The following is a 15,868-nucleotide window of genomic DNA, read 5'->3' on the forward strand; positions in this document are numbered from 1 at the left end:
ACCGTCCCCCACAGCAAACTCCTGGCCAAGCTGTCAGCCCCTGGCTTGGACAGCAGCTCTCTGAGCTGGGTTAGGAACTGGCTGGAGGCTGAGTCCAGAGAGTGGTGGTGAATGGTGCCACAGCCGGCTGGCAGCCAGGCACCAGTGGTGTGCCTCAGGGATCAGTGCTGGGCCCCAGCCTGTTCAATATCTTTATTGATGATCTGGACGAGGGCATCGAGTCCATCATCAGTAAATTTGCTGACAACACCAAGCTGGGGGCAGGAGTTGATCTGCTGGAGGGTAGAGAGGCTCTGCAGAGGGACCTCGACAGGCTGGGCAGATGGGCAGAGTCCAAGGGCAGGAGATTGAACACATCCAAGTGCCGGGTTCTGCACATTGGCCACAGCAACCCCAGGCAGTGCTACAGGCTGGGGTCAGAGTGACTGAGACCAGCCAGGCAGAAAGGGACTTGGGGGTACTGGTTGACAGCAGATGAACATGAGCCAGCAGTGTGCCCAGGTGGCCCAGAAGGCCAATGGCATCCTGGCCTGTATCAGGAATAGTGTGGCCAGCAGGAGCAGGGAGGTCATTCTGCCCTGTGCTCAGCACTGGTTAGGCCACACCTTGAGTCCTGTGTCCAGTTCTGGGCCCCTCAGTTTAAGGACATTGAGACACTTGAACGTGTCCAGAGAAGGGCAACAAAGTTGGTGAGGGGCTTGGAACACAAGCCCTATGAGGAGAGGCTGAGGGAGCTGGGGTTGCTTAGCCTGGAGAAAAGGAGACTCAGGGGTGACCTTATTGTTGTGTTTGAGCACTAGCAAGTGCCTGGGAAGCACCCCAGTGAGCCAGTCTGTTCCTTCTCTCTGCAGTGCCTACACCGAGCCCTACAAGGTGTGCCCAGTTTCCGTGATACCCATGGAGGTTGTCACATCAGATGAGGAACAGAAGAGTTCAGAAGATGATGAGAGCAGCCCAGGTGATCCCAGCCTCATCAACCAGGTAAAAGAACTGAAAATGGGAAATGCAAGAAACCCAGAGAGGTAGAAGCTATCTGCAGAAGAACCTGGATTCTCAGCTCTCTCTGCTTTCTGCCTGGTGCTCATTTGGAAATGTCAGAGCCATCAATCTTTTACTCCCACAGTGCACTAGCACCAGTTTATTCCTGTAGCATGTGGAAAGCCAAAGAACTGCAGTCCTAAGAAGGGCAATGGAGGCAACATAGCCAGCAGGAAAGGCCTGACTTGAATGTCAGGAAAACTGTCTTGCTCAGAAGAAGGCTTTGGCTGCAACTCTGAGGATTTTAAAACTGCCTTTGATAAAACCATGACGAATACATTATTTGGAGCAGTTCTGTATTGGCTAGGAGATGGAGTAAATTATCTAGGTCTCTGCCATCTCAAAGTTTCTCATCATGGGAAAGTGCACTTACATTTGGGTTTGTTTTACCAACTTCTGATGAATAAGACTGCTCTTAAATTATGGAGGAGATTGTGGAAATGTGACCACAGCTTCAGAACCTACAAGGCTGTTCTAACCTCCATTAAGCTGACTAATGGTGCAGTTGTTAAAGAAATTACATTGAACAATTTTAAGTCACAAAATTATCTTTGCTTTTCACTGTGTTCTTAAAACCTAGTATGAGCCTAGCAGCCTTAGGTTGTATGTCTGAGTGTAGCACTCTGAGCATAGCCCAGTTCAGATCTCTTCAGGCCTTTCCAGAGCACAAAAGGTTTCTTCAGAGACAGGTGCTGAGAGTGAGGAACAGAATTTTCCCCTTCCCAGGCCACCAGTTCTTGAGAAGCAGAAAAGGAAACTGCAAGCAGAATGCCAGTGAAGGGCAGATGAACATGCTGTTGCTCTCATCTCTCAGAGAGAAGAGCTTCCTTTGATTTCCCTGTGTGCTGTATTGCTTTGAGCTCTACGGCGCAGGGTGCTGTGCTGCCTCTAGTGCCAGTGGAAAAGGCTGTGGTTTGATCTCTTTGCTGACATGAAACAAATCAAATAGGTGCAAGCAGTCTTAGCTTTTTCCCTCTGAGATTCATTAATTTTTTTTTGGTTGGTTGTCTTCACACTGTTTTGGAAAGGGAAGAGCCTTTACATTTCTGACATTTCCTGTTAGGTGAAAAATATTTTTCCTTTCAGTTCTATCAGTTAGCTGATGAACCACAAACATTGCTAAGGCACACACTACTGTAGCATTCACACAGCATACACTAGTCAGGTTTCTCAGCATCTCTTAGAGGAGATGCCAGTGAAGAAGTGACTACAAACTTGGGACTTGAGTTCACAAGGGAAATGCATGCAATCACTATACACTTGGAAGCAAATTCGAGGCTGCTAAAACTAATTTTATTGCCATTCTTGTCTAGGGCTTTACTCAAGACACCAGGAAATGATGGCTTTCTAAATGGCCCCCCTATTGCATGGGATACATTTTAAGGGTTCTGTTGTGCTGAGGTAACTAACCACACTGTGTATCTGTCACAGAAGAAGGCAACACTTAGAGAACAAGCATGTGCTTGAGAGTCTAAATTGGTGGTATCCCTCCCAGCCTGCAGTTGAACACAAACTAAATGTCTGCACATGCCTGCCAGCGAACATCGGAACAGGTCTGGTTGTTTGGTTGGCCTTTGCTTCCCAAGCTATTTGTCAGCAAGGATCACAGTACACAGGACCTGACTTCTACAAGCTCTTGGCAAGCTGTCTTAAAACAGCTTCTGAGTACAGGCCATGTGTCCAACCTGGCTGATAAGCCTGTGCTTACTGATCCTGCCAAAAAGCAGGCCAGGAGACAAAATGATCTGCCGGTTACCGTTCTGGCTTCAGGAAGATTAGCCACTCTGCAATCTACTAGGCTCTAGCTACAGACTGTAGAAAGAGGTTTGAGCAGCAGCAATTTCATCCCTGGATAAGCCATTTGCTGGATAAGCCTTTGTAAGCCAAGTCAGGGGGCTGCACTTGTATGCTGGACCAAGATGTAGAGATAAGAACTGAGACATCTTTGAGCATCTTTGTTCTTGTAGCCTCACTAGGGCAGAAATCACTCTGGATGGACTAAAAGGGTCCTGGGAAATACCCTGTCAAACCCTGTGTGTCCCAGCTGCTCCAAGGCCCCAGGCTGTTCGAAGAGACAACTGTTCACTCAGAGGCCACTTAGCATCAGGACTCTTGCTATTCTGCAACAGCCTCAGCATCACTGCTGCAATGGAGCAATAAACAAATGTGGCCAGGGAAGCCAAATTTCCTAGGGAAAATGGTCAGTACAAGGCTCTGACATGAAGGATGGTTGCCTTTCACCCATGCCAGCCACAGACTAACAGTGATACAGGAATCTTCCAAGGTCTCGTGTGGCCCACACCACAGATCCTGTCAGACAAAAGGGCTTCCAGTTCCCTGTAACTAAGAGCTGAACAAAGTAAATTCCATCTGTCCACAGCTCTTGTCTCAAAAAGCAAGGATGTCTTTGCAGAAGATGGACAGAGGACTGGTTTTCCTACCCTGCTGCTTCTGCCTCCTTTTACTGTCCCCTCACACAGATCTGGGTGTCAAGGAACATTAGCTGTCTGTCAAAACCTCTCTGTAATGCCAAAGCACAAAGCTCTTGTCCAGCTTCCCAATGAAGCCACGCATCCTCAGGACAAGAGAGTAGCTGTGTGACAGGAATGAGTTCAGAAGCTCTGTCACTTGGGGAGAATTGGCAGAGACCTGTTGGTCTGGATGCCAAAAATAGTACCATGGCTTTGGAAATGAGCTCATCTCGTTAAACAACCGTTTGGGGCAGGCCAACAAAGAGCTGCAGTTGGGTTTCTGAAAACACAAGCACATCTGGGCTTTGTTGGATGAAGTTTTTCTCAGGAAAACAGTTTAAATAAAGGCATGAAACAGCCTAGGTGATAAATTCTTCCTCTGTTCAGATAAATGATTTGCATTTGCATTGGGCTGGATTCTGCCTGCTGCCTTCGCTATCATGAGTTAATTCCTTACCAAAATGCAAGCAGCATGCTTTGTTGTTTCTCACTTGCTTCCTCCTGGCCTACTTGCTGAAGAATTGTAAGACTGTCACTTTGCAACAGATTTTTTCCCTCTGATTCTTCTTTTTCAGGCTTATTTTTATAAGTAAATATGATTTTAAAAAATAGCTTTGTACACATGTTTCCTGTTACTGTTTCAACAGCTTGTCTCCTTTGAATCCCTGCTGTCCTGGGACCAGATTCACATAAGTGTGGAGAAATTTTTAGGGCCTGCTGGAACCTCTGTTCTGTGAATAATTTGACTCATAGTCAATAATATGTTGAGGTATTTTTTACATTGTCAGCTTTATTTTACAGAGTAAGCAAAGAGAGGCTTTCATCTCTATTTTGCTACAGGAATTTTTGTCACTACAAATTTCTTTGGAATGAGGCAGGTATAAAAATGTAAAACAGGAGGTGGGTTTCAGAGCCGAACATTTGTCATCAGAAGTCTCCTGGTAGTTCATTATTTCTGGTTAAATAAGCACTTTACTTCCTTCTCTTTGGTCCACTGGCATATGATAACAACCTAGAGAACTCAGAGGCAGGGAATGCTGTAAGTTTTCTTAACCTTTGCAGTTCTGCTATGCCCTTCCCTTCTGCCACTGATGATGATCCACTCTTTTTTTCCCTCCTGCTAAGCTAATTTGGAAGAGCTCCTGGGTCACCTCTCATCCTCAATCTTTTATATATGTTCATTTAATTATATCCCTCCTACAGCTTTGCCGTACTGAGCTGCCTACAAGCCAAAAAAACCCTGAATTAGGGATTCCAGTTCTGAACAAAAAACTTGTACCAAATGGAATACAGACTTTATCTTCTACCTCTGAAACGTCACATGCTAGGAAAATGGTCAAAGTCTAGGATGTAGAATCCCAGATTTTTTTCTCTCATTGAGCTGGCTTTAAACCTAAACTTTATGATTGTTTTTTACTGCTAAAACCAGAGAAATCCATCTTGGACACACCCAGTTAGCAGATGGAAGGGCCTTGCGCCCCACACAAACAGGGTGCACTAAACTTAGCCACAAAGGTCGCAAAACAAGCAGGGCAGCTACTGTCTCATGGCAGCGGTACACGAAAGTGCCTTTGCTGTTCCTGATCCATTTCCACCGTGTGGGCTTGGTTTCCAGACTCCATTAATCATTTTGTTTTGAAAACCTTTAACCTTCACATATTAAAACTCACACAGATGCACACACAAAACTGAAACATGCTGGAGCTGAGACTGACAGATTTGTGTGCCCTCAGGAAGCATGTAATTCAGAAGCCTTGCAAGGAACACCTCTTGATTTATAGAATTACATACATTCTCCAGGAAGGCTGCAACCTAGCTCTTCAAGGAAGGGGCCTGGGAGACAGGGGATGAGGTCCACTTTTGCCTCTCTCTCACTGGTTCACAGAGCCAGCCTGAAAAAGTCCCTTGTTCTTGTAATGCCTCATTTGGCACCACTGTGACATCACTGTGAGCTGCAACATAGTTCACAGTCATTACAAAAGTGGCATTATGAAGTCACTCTGCTCAGAGACTGGAGCTTGAAAACTGCTGTCAGCCTCTCGGTGTGACAGTAGTGCTCTTGTGCTCCAGCTGCCATGCACCTTCCTGAGGGGGCTATGAAAAACACACACAGGGAGTGCACAGAAATGTGGTTTGGCCCTGTCTATGTGGCAAGCTAGTGGCACACACAAGAGTGGTGCTGTTGTTTCTATGGCTTGACTGGCTTCCCTGCTTTTGAAATGCGAAGGGTTACTTCTTGAGTACTCCAGATGTGGCTTGGGCACTACAAGGGCTTGGTTCTGGGGAACTGTTCAGTGGTGCACTGTGCTACACAATGCCAAGGGTCCTCACATCTGCTAAGCATACCATGAGGGCTGAGGGCAGCTTCTGAAGTGGGAACTGGGAAGGAACCATACTGCAGGGCTGGGCACAGGACTGGCTGCAGGGAGTAAAGACTACTAAGAAGAGGGCACCTTGGTGGCGTTATAATAATCACTTGGACTTTGTTTCCAAAACCCAATGCTTGAGGGACCTGCACACTCTCTATCCCCTGTTCCCTGAAGTCTGTCTCTGGACACTGTCCTCAGTCTCAGAGTTCATTTCCTGGTTGAACAGCAATTAAGTAAAGCAAGATAGGGAATGTTTAGAGACACCATGGCAAGCTTGCCCTGACTCCTAGCAGCCCCCTATGTGCAGGAAATACAGCCACAAACTTCCCATCTGACTTCGACCGAGGGGCTGCACTGTATCTCAGCAAGTCCCAGTCTCTCCTGAGTAGGCTTTCAGAAGCAGGATCTGTAAGCAGTGGATTTTCACTGCACCTGGTGTAGCAAACATTGCAGGTCTCAGGGCTGCACTCTTCTCCTGAGCCCACTTTAGAACACTGAGGACTGCTTTGCTTTACTACTGCTAGAATATTGGTTTAGTTCCCTCTGTCACCACTACTACATATATTAGAATACATAGAATAAACCAGGTTGGAAGAGACCTTCAAGATCATCGTGTCCAACCCATCAACCAATCCAACACCACCCAAACAACTAACCCACGGCACCAAGCACCCCATCAAGTCTCCTCCTGAACACCTCCAGTGATGGTGACTCCACCACCTCCCCAGGCAGCCCATTCCAATGGGCAATCACTCTCTCTGTATAGAACTTTTTCCTACCTTTTCCCAGTAGATTCCTTGCAGTAAATACATCTATGCTTTGGTCATTTCTTACCGTAAGGAAAAGTCATGAAATAGGAGTAAAATACCCTAATTAGCCATTTGTACCTCAAAGCCACACACTTTGCTTCTGTCACAGTTTTCTGTGCCTCCCCTGAAGCCTGCCAGTGAAGCAGGTGCCACTGAGGGTTCAAGCAATGTGCTCTGCTGGGTCACTGGACTGTTTGCTTCCTGGAGACACTTATGCCCATTTGGCTTGGAGGTTTTTTCTCAGCATGCAGTAAAAGCCCTTTGCCCCACTTGTTCCCACAGGGTTCACAGTGATCAGAGCAGTTTGGAATATACCCCTTTTGAGAAAGAACTCCCTTCTGCATGTGATGTAATGTACTAAACATACAGCCTGAGCCTCAGCAGACATGAAGCTGGTCTGTTCACAGCTATGTATTTTTACTTCTCTGGCAGATTTTGGAGCTGTAAAATCAACAGAAAAATTCTCTCCTTCAGTAATAACATCTTTTTCAAACCTGACATCTGCCTTAGCAGCTATTGTACTGTCCTATGTTACTAGGATTTGAGTTGCAGAAACAGCCTCTCACGGAAAGGACTCCAGGAAGCCAGACACTGAATAACAGATAAAAGTGTGGCCACTATTTTGACTGAAGGAGTATGTCCGTTCAGAGTGCTCTCTAACACTTCTGGGGATGAGACATCTCTTGACTGTCTGGTTTTTGCTGTTAACAGAAAGAAGGCCAGCCCAGAGCTTACCTCATCGCCCAGGAGCTGATGTCTTCAGAAAAAGTGTGAGTTGTTCTTTGTTATAATCTCTGTTGCTCTCCTAAAGCTGAAGCTAAGCAGTCCACCCTTCAGCATCGGCCTGGTGGCAATTAATGAAAGTTTGTCTCTTTCCCCAGGTATGTGGAGATGCTCCAGCTGTTATGTGTGGTGAGTAAACACTTTTAATCACTGAAACCTAATTGCCCTTTTCCCCAGCTGCAATTTAGAAGACATAACGCACTGAAAGGACTGAGGTGAATTTGAGGAGGAATGGTTTATTGTAAACCATGGCAAAAGAATGTCTGCTACTAATCAGCTTTTGCTGCAGATCCTAGCAATTATCAGTCAGAGGGACAAATGCTGGCCAACAGTGCTTGCTGGGACTCTGAGACAGATGTGAGCTGCAGAGTAAGCTTAGTGCAGAGATGAAGATAGCAAAAAGTAGCTCTGGGTTGTCCCTGGAGGACACCTCAAACCCTAGCAGTGGACAGACACTCTGGGGGAGAGAAAAGTTAATGAGCTCATCACTAAACTGTGCTTCTCAAGCAAGCTGCCAAACCATAAGAGCCTTCTCAGGCTTAAGCAGCAGAGGCAGGAGAGCAGCCTTAAATACGACAAACACCTTACAAACAACTGCATTTCAACAAACCAGGAACTGCCGAGCCGCTCAGCTGGGAGCCACACACTCAGCTGGGGCTTAGCTGCTTAGCTGGAGTCTACCAGCATTTTGGCGACTTGCTGATAACCTGTGTAGCTATTTGCCTCGCCTCTCCTGGCTTTCCTCTGATTTCTGCACAGATGAACACATTATTTGACACTGTTTGACACTAGGGAAATGTAGTTATCCATTGTGTCCTGGGGAAGCCATTGATGGGGCTGGGCCAGGGAAGAGATGCTTCTAGGACTTTTCCAGTCCCTTTGGGACTTATATTGCTTTTTTCTCCTTCCTCTGGTAAATCCCTGTGTGGTGAACTTAGCTCTGGGGCTGTGTGTGTAAACGAGTCATTTATGCACTTTCACAATAATCCTATTTTCTTCCTGTAGAAATCATTTGGGAAGAATAGGAAATGACATTTTTGCTCTCTTTTCCAAGTTGCTTGCTTTAACACAGGACAGGGATTCTGGTTCATATCTTTGCCAGAATTGTTTAGCATACAAACATTGATGGATGCCAAGTGCATGCTGCTCCCCTCCCAGTGGATGGACTCCAAACTCTTGGTAATCCCTAATAAAAAGATCGTTATAAAATTTACAGCCCACAGGTTGGTTAGGGAAAAACTCTGCTTGATTGCTGCTTTTTTTCTGCTGCAGTGCTCCAGAGCTGGCTCAAAGATAGGAGGGAATGAAACCAGAGTTTTCCTGACTAACTCAGAAACGTAACTGCACCCTGCTGTGCTGCTGGGGAAGTCAGGCACTTTCTGAGCAGCAGCCTCTGTTGGGTCTTCAAATCCCAATCCAGAAATCTAGAGAAACCATTACCAATTTTACAGGGTGTAAGGCCCTCAAATTCCAGGGGTATTATTGCTGAACAGAGGCTTTTCAGTTCTGTCACAGTGCAAAAAGTTACAATTAACTCATTACTCCTTGTTTCATATTTGAGTAGTGTTAGAAATAGTCACATTGATAAACCTTGTGCTTCGCTGTCCGCTCACTGTTGGCACTGGCAGATGTCACAGGCAACCACCAGTGACCACAAAGTCACCAAACTGTCCTCAAGCTGCAACATCCCATTCATGGCCAGTCAGGACCAGAGGCTTCCTCGACTGCGTATCTCAGCTCAGGCAAACATTTCTCTCTGTTGATCACCAGCTTCCTCAGGAAAACAATTTCTGCATGCTCATCTTCTAGTCTCAGATCTCATATTCTTACATAAACCCACATGTTGGTAAGAAAGGCAAGGAACTAAACCACACCCAGCTGCTTTCAGAAAGGAAAAGAAGTTTTTTCTTAAGCCTACAGCAGGAGCATTTGCAGGCTTGGCTGGCACTGATACCCATTCAGCATAACAGAGTCTGTTTGGCCTTTCAGTGGTAATAAACTGATTGATTGCCAAAATGATGACATTTCCATACACCCACTCTGCTATTGAACTGAAAGAGTGGAAACATTGTGTTAGCTTACAAACTTGGTATCAGTTGGTGTGGTAGTAGTGATAATAATCTAAAGGGCTGGCTGTTATTCACCCTGCTCAAAGGTAATGCGTCTCTGGAGCAGGGAGTTAAGAACTTACTCTGCACTGAGCAGTTGGGTCTGTCAGGGCCTTGCAGGCCCAAAGCTCCTTAGGGGACCAAGAGTCTGGTCTATTTGCTTCCCTTCAGCCAGTCTGTTTCAAGTGACTTTACTGGAGGTACACAAATCAAACAGTGTAACTCAGACTGCCTCGGGATCTCTCTGCACAGGATCAAGCATTTGCTTGATCGTGCACCATCTTCACATTTATTTTGGCTTTGGCTTTTGTACATAAAATCACCTTTTCTGCACATAAACCCCTTGAAGTCATCATGACTTCCCTCTGAGGCATTTGCTGAATTATGGTACCAAAAAGGAAAAAAGGACAGAAAAAACCACTCCCAGCACCTTCCTGTTCAAGGAAAGTTGGTTGTGTTTCCTGGTTTGCATTTTCCACATAACAATGAGCCACAGTTCTCAGAGACACCAAGACTCAGCATTTGAAGACATGGGTATGAACAGATACAACATATGCTGGTTCTCCAGCCTTCAGAGCAGTTTGGGATCCAGCCCTGCACTGGGCATCCCAGGGCCTCTAAGTACAAAATAAATCTTAGGAAATAAAAAAGAACAAAACCATCCTAGTGCTTGAGTCACTAACCCAGAGGTACCTAAATGCAGATTATCATGAAGACAGGCTCACTGGTTAAACTCTGCTCTCAGAATTCTTGTGGCAGCATGTTCTCAAGCACAAAAAATTAGCATCTGATGTAGGAGCCACTCTTCCTTGTTAGACAAAAGAGAACTCCATCTTTCTAATTATTTACACTTCCAGGGAACGATTGGCTGAGCCTTTTCTACCACCGTGGATTTCTGGGACAACGTTCAAAGTTCTGCCGGACCAGCCAAGTCATTACTTTCCTAATTAAATGCTTTACTGAATGGAATGTGCTGGCTAAATGAGGAGCTGGCTGGCTCTTAGACTCTCTGAAGCTCTTATGAAAGCCTGAAGATGCCCTGTCACAAAAGAATAGCCAACCTTCACTCTCGGTGGGCTGACGGGGTTTTCTCATTTATTTATTTGTTGCTGTCTCAATCAGCAGTGGGAAAACAGCTACCTTTCGGCCAGGGAGCTTCTCCAGTGGGAATGTCAAGCCAAAATAGCTTTCAGATAATCTGTGTGCTTCTTAAAGGAGAGGGGAGTCACACTAGCACCTCTACATCAGCACAATTCCCTGCCAACAGGGCCCACCGACAGAGCACTTGCAATGCTCACTCTGCAGCTCACCAGTGCTGAAACTCAGCTGCAGTGTTTTGGGTGAATGTATTTGACTGCACGTGAGTGTGTGCTGAGGCCAGGGTTCCTGACCTAGATTGTACCCTGCAAGGGGAGGATAAGAGACTAATTGTGTCCGCTGCCCTTCAGCTGGCATTGCTTCTGCTGAGCTCAGTAATGAGAAATCTGGGCAGATCACTGCTCAGTGCGGATCAAGGGTCACTCACTCTGCTACAGGAGATGTACCACTTTGAATTCAGGGTGCCACTTTCCCTTTCATCATTAGGAGAGAGGCTGCTGGACATTAGAATAGAATAGAATAGAATAGAATAGAATAGAATAGAATAGAATAGAATAGAATAGAATAGAATAGAATAGACCAGGTTGGAAGAGACCTTCAAGATCATCATGTCCAACCTATCACCCAACACCACCCAACCAACTAAACCATGCAACCAAGCACCCTATCAAATCTCCTGAACACCTCCAGTGATGGTGACTCCATCACCTCCCCGAAGATGCCTCCAGGAACCACCCATGAGTCTGACTTGGCTCAGAGCATGCTGTACAGCATCTCCTGCCTGCACTCAGCTTTAATATGGAGACTCTCTTCTCCCCTTTGAACTCTTCACTCTTGCCTCAGATGTAATGCCTAGATGTCCAAAAGAGACTTGGATCCTGCAGCATGCAGTACCTGTTGAATCCACCCTCATTTTAGAGTGAAAGTGGTTATAAAAGCCCGCACTGCTTTATGCCATCAGTGTAGACTCCAGCTTAATAAAGCTTGGGCTGCAGTAAGATTTCCTGCTGTCCTCCCTGGCCCACTCACAAAGGGTCAAATATGCTACTTCTCAATATTATCAGTTCATTAAAATATCAGCTTGACTTGGGAGGCAGGTACTTTCTAGATGCACAGGCAGAGTGATTTTTAGATGTGTGCATGTTTCATTATTTACTGGTAACGACAGAGGCCTGGTTGCTGCAGCATGAGCAGGGTGAATGCACTGAGTGCAGACATGGCTCCTGCAGCTCAAGTGCCAGCATCCCCCCATGGGCCTGAGGCAGAAAACTGGCCAAGGCTTTCCACTGCTGCATCTGTTGTGCACACTTCTCTTTTTAGGTTTATGCCTCAGCTTTGTTCCCCAATGGAAACTCACACAATGAGAACAAGATTATGGAACAGGTCATCTTGAGTGCAATCACACAGCACTTACAGGATCAGGCCCAGCTAGCATGGATTTAGGAAGGGCAGGTCCTGCCTCACCAACCTGATCTCCTTCTATGCCCAGGTGATTGCCTGGTGGATGTGGGGCAGGCATCGTGGCCTGGATCAGGAACACTGTGGCCAGCAGGAGCAGGGAGGTTATTCTGCCCTGTACTCAGCACTGGTTAGGCCACACCTTGTGTCCAGTTCTGGGCCCCTCAGTTAGGAAAGATGTTGAGATGCTGGAAGGTGTCCAGAGAAGGGCAACAAAGCTGGGGAGGGGTCTGGAGAGGCTGAGGGAGCTGGGGTTGCTTAGCTTGGAGAAGAGGCGGCTCAGGGGAGACTTTGTTGCTGTCTACAACTACCTGAGGGAAGGTTGCAGCCAGGTTGGGGGTTGGTCTCTTCTCCCAGGCAAGCAGCAGCAGAACAAGAGGACACAGTCTCAGGCTGTGCCAGGGGAGGTTTAGGCTGGATGTTAGGAAGAAATTCTTCACAGACAGAGAGATTGGCCACTGGAATGTGCTGCCCAGGGAGGTGCTGGAGTCACCATCACTGGAGGTGTTTAGGAAGAGCCTGGATGAGGCACTTAGTGCCATGGTTTAGTTGATTAGATGGTGCTGGGTGATAGGTTGCACTTGATGATCTTGGAGGTCTTTTCCAACCTGGTTAATTCTGTTCTGTTCTATTCTATTCTATTCTATTCTATTCTATTCTATTCTATTCTATTCTATTCTATTCTATTCTATTCTATTCTCTCCTTGAAGCCTGCAGAAATAGTCTAGGTGAATTTCTTCACCCACCAGTCCTTTGCTGTTCTTTAACACAGAGCAGAGGTGTAAGCAGGGAAGCTGACTTGGCCATGACAGCATCCGAGGTCAGACCTTTGGTTGCTATAAACGTATGTAGTTTTTCTCTGGCAGGTGGCTGCAAGAACAGCAGATTATCAGCTTCTTCAAATCACTCTATTAGGCTACTTTGGAGTTAAGATTTCTTTCCATCTTGCAAAATGGCTACTGATAGGCACACAGGATTGCTGCCACTGATCCTTGCAGCTGGACTCCATTGTTGAACAGATTTAATGCAGAACCTCACTGTTTCTGCACCTGCTCTCAAAGTCCTGGAAGCAAACCCCAGCACCAACTCTTTTCCATTAACTATGAGAATACCACATTTCATACAGGTGTTGAACCCCCCAAGATGCTGAACCCTGCAGAGCACTTTCTTGCTAAGTGCTCTACCAAAACCCTCTGGTTGCTGGCCTTGCTGCCTCCTGGAGTACCTGGAGATAACTACCTGCTACAAAGGTCTCCAGGCTGCTGATCCCAAGTAAACTGGGCTACCTGAGCCAGGTCCCTAAATATTTTTTCTCCAAGCCTGTCCTGTAATCAGTGTTCCCTCTCAGCACTGGTTGGCCCTGCCAGCATCTCTAAAGCACCTCGTATCCCAGCACCCTACAGTCAGTCTCTTCACCTCACACAGGGTTTCAGAGTCTACTGCAAGTCAAGCATGTGACACCTAAACTGCAAGATCTTGTTGAAACTATCCCCACATTCCTCCTTGCCCTTACAGCAGGCTCCAGGTTACACTCTCTTATTTTCAGCAGAGAACAGAAGTTCTTCAGAGGGTTTCTTGGGGGGAAAAAAGGAAACTTGCATGTGTTAGTGATGTGCACAAGCAAAAGAAGAAGTCCCCCAACCAACAAACTAGCCTTGTTAAAGGTGTTTGATCATCATTGCTTCATTTAATTATTTGTAGGGTTTACTTCAGGGATGTTAGGGATTTGGCCATTGGATGGGCTGTAGAGACCTTACTTATAGGTGCCCAAATGGAATTCAAAGTTTTATGTTTCAAAAATGTATTTTTATAGCACAACTGCTGGCCACCTTCATCACCTGCCCAGCTTTCACCTGCACAGATACAGGTGCAGCTATAGGCATAGGACAGGAACGAGACCTGTAGTCTCATATACGCCTCGATGGGGCTGAGCTCTGTGGCCATTTGTGGCAGAGCCATCGACTGAAGGACTTCAGCTCGTTCTAAGAAAGTTTTCACAGTATCACAGTAACTAAGGTTGGAAGAGACCCCAAGGACCATCAAGCCCAACCTGTCCCAACAGACCTCACGACTAGCCCATGGCACCAAGTGCCACGTCCAATCTCCCCTTGAACACCTCCAGGGACGGTGACTCCACCACCTCCCTGGGCAGCACATCCCAATGGCGAACAACTCTCTCTGTGAAGAACTTTCTCCTCACCTCGAGTCTAAACCTCCCCTGGCACAGCTTGAGACTGTGTCCCCTTGTTCTGGTGCTGGGTGCCTGGGAGAAGAGACCAACCCCCTCCTGTCTACAACCACCTTTCAGGTAGTTGTAGAGGGCAATGAGGTCACCTCTGATCCTTCTCTTCTCCAGGCTAAACAACCCCAGCTCCCCCAGCCTCTCCTCACAGGGCTGTGCTCAAGGCCTCTCCCCAGCCTTGTTGCCCTTCTCTGGACACCTTCAAGTGTCTCGATGTCCTTCCTAAACTGAGGGGCCCAGAACTGGACACAGTACTCAAGGTGTGGCCTAACCAATGCAGAGTCCAGGGGCACAATGACCTCCCTGCTCCTGCTGGCCACACTATTCCTAATGCAGGCCAGGATGCCATTGGCCCTCTTGGCCACCTGGGCACACTGCTGGCTCATGTTTAGGCGGGTGTCAATCAGCACCCCCAGGTCCCTCTCTGTTTGGCAGCTCTCCAGCCACTCTGACCCCAGCCTGTAGCTCTGCATGGGGTTGCCGTGGCCAAAGTGCAGCACCTGGCACTTGGACTTGTTAATGCCATCCCATTGGACTCTGCCCATCTGTCCAGTCGGTCAAGGTCCCTCTGCAGAGCCTTTCCACCCTCTAACTGACCAACATCTGTTCCCAACTTGGTGTCATCTGCAAACTTGCTGATGACTGACTCAACCCCCTCATGCATATCATCAATGAAGATGTTAAAGAGGATGGGGCCCAGCACTGATCCCTGGGGCACACCACTGGTGACTGGCCGCCAGCCGGATGTGGCACCATTCACCACCACTCTCTGGGCTCGGCCCTCCAGCCAGTTCCTAACCCAGCACAGAGTGTTGTGGTCCAAACCACGAGCTGACAGCTTAGCCAGGAGTTTGCTGTGGGGGACGGTGTCAAAGGCCTTGCTGAAGTCCAGATAGACTACATCCACAGCCTGCCCCACATCCACCAAACGGGTCACCTGATCATAGAAGGAGATCCAGAAGGGGATTATGTCAAAGAATGCAGTGGGTTGGAAGTGACCTCTGAATGTCACCTAGTCCAACCCCCCCTGCAGTGATGGGGGACCTCCCCAGCTAGATCATGGTGCTGAGAGCCCCATCAAGCCTGAACTTGAATTGTCCAGGGATGGGTCTTCTGCCACCTCCCTTGGCAACCTCTTCCAGTGCCCCATCACTCTTATAGCAAAGAACTTCTTCCTAATGTCCAAGGAAGGGGCCTCAACGTTTGGTGCCTTCTGTGTTCAGACACGGGGCTCGGGTGACAGACTTGGAGACCTTCAGGTGGCATGATTGATTAGAGCCAGTGAGATTGCAAATGCACTTTGCATTTGATTAATGGCTTCCCAGGCACTCAGCACTTTCAGCAGGGACAGGATTTTTTCAAATGGATGTTTACAGTGATTACTGGTTTTATTAATCATTAGAAAACTGGCTATCCAGGCAACTGGAATGAAATTATTTGTCTGGGAATTCATTATAATCAAAAGGGCAAACAATTAATGACTAATTAAATC

At 47.1% G+C, this 15,868-nt stretch overlaps 1 protein-coding gene across 1 annotated transcript in view; it reads left to right on the forward strand.

Moving 5' to 3' along the window:
- FGD5 (FYVE, RhoGEF and PH domain containing 5) overlaps positions 1-15,868 on the forward strand; it is an 84,668-nt gene that overhangs the window by 34,035 nt on the left and 34,765 nt on the right. Inside the window, exons 3-5 of the mRNA XM_054179687.1 lie at positions 852-981; positions 7,399-7,457; positions 7,569-7,599. Coding sequence (XP_054035662.1) covers positions 852-981; positions 7,399-7,457; positions 7,569-7,599 — 220 coding nt within the window. The remainder of the gene's footprint in view (positions 1-851; positions 982-7,398; positions 7,458-7,568; positions 7,600-15,868) is intronic.

Source organism: Dryobates pubescens, chromosome 1 (assembly GCF_014839835.1).
Source record: "Dryobates pubescens isolate bDryPub1 chromosome 1, bDryPub1.pri, whole genome shotgun sequence".
NCBI lineage: Eukaryota > Metazoa > Chordata > Aves > Piciformes > Picidae > Dryobates > Dryobates pubescens.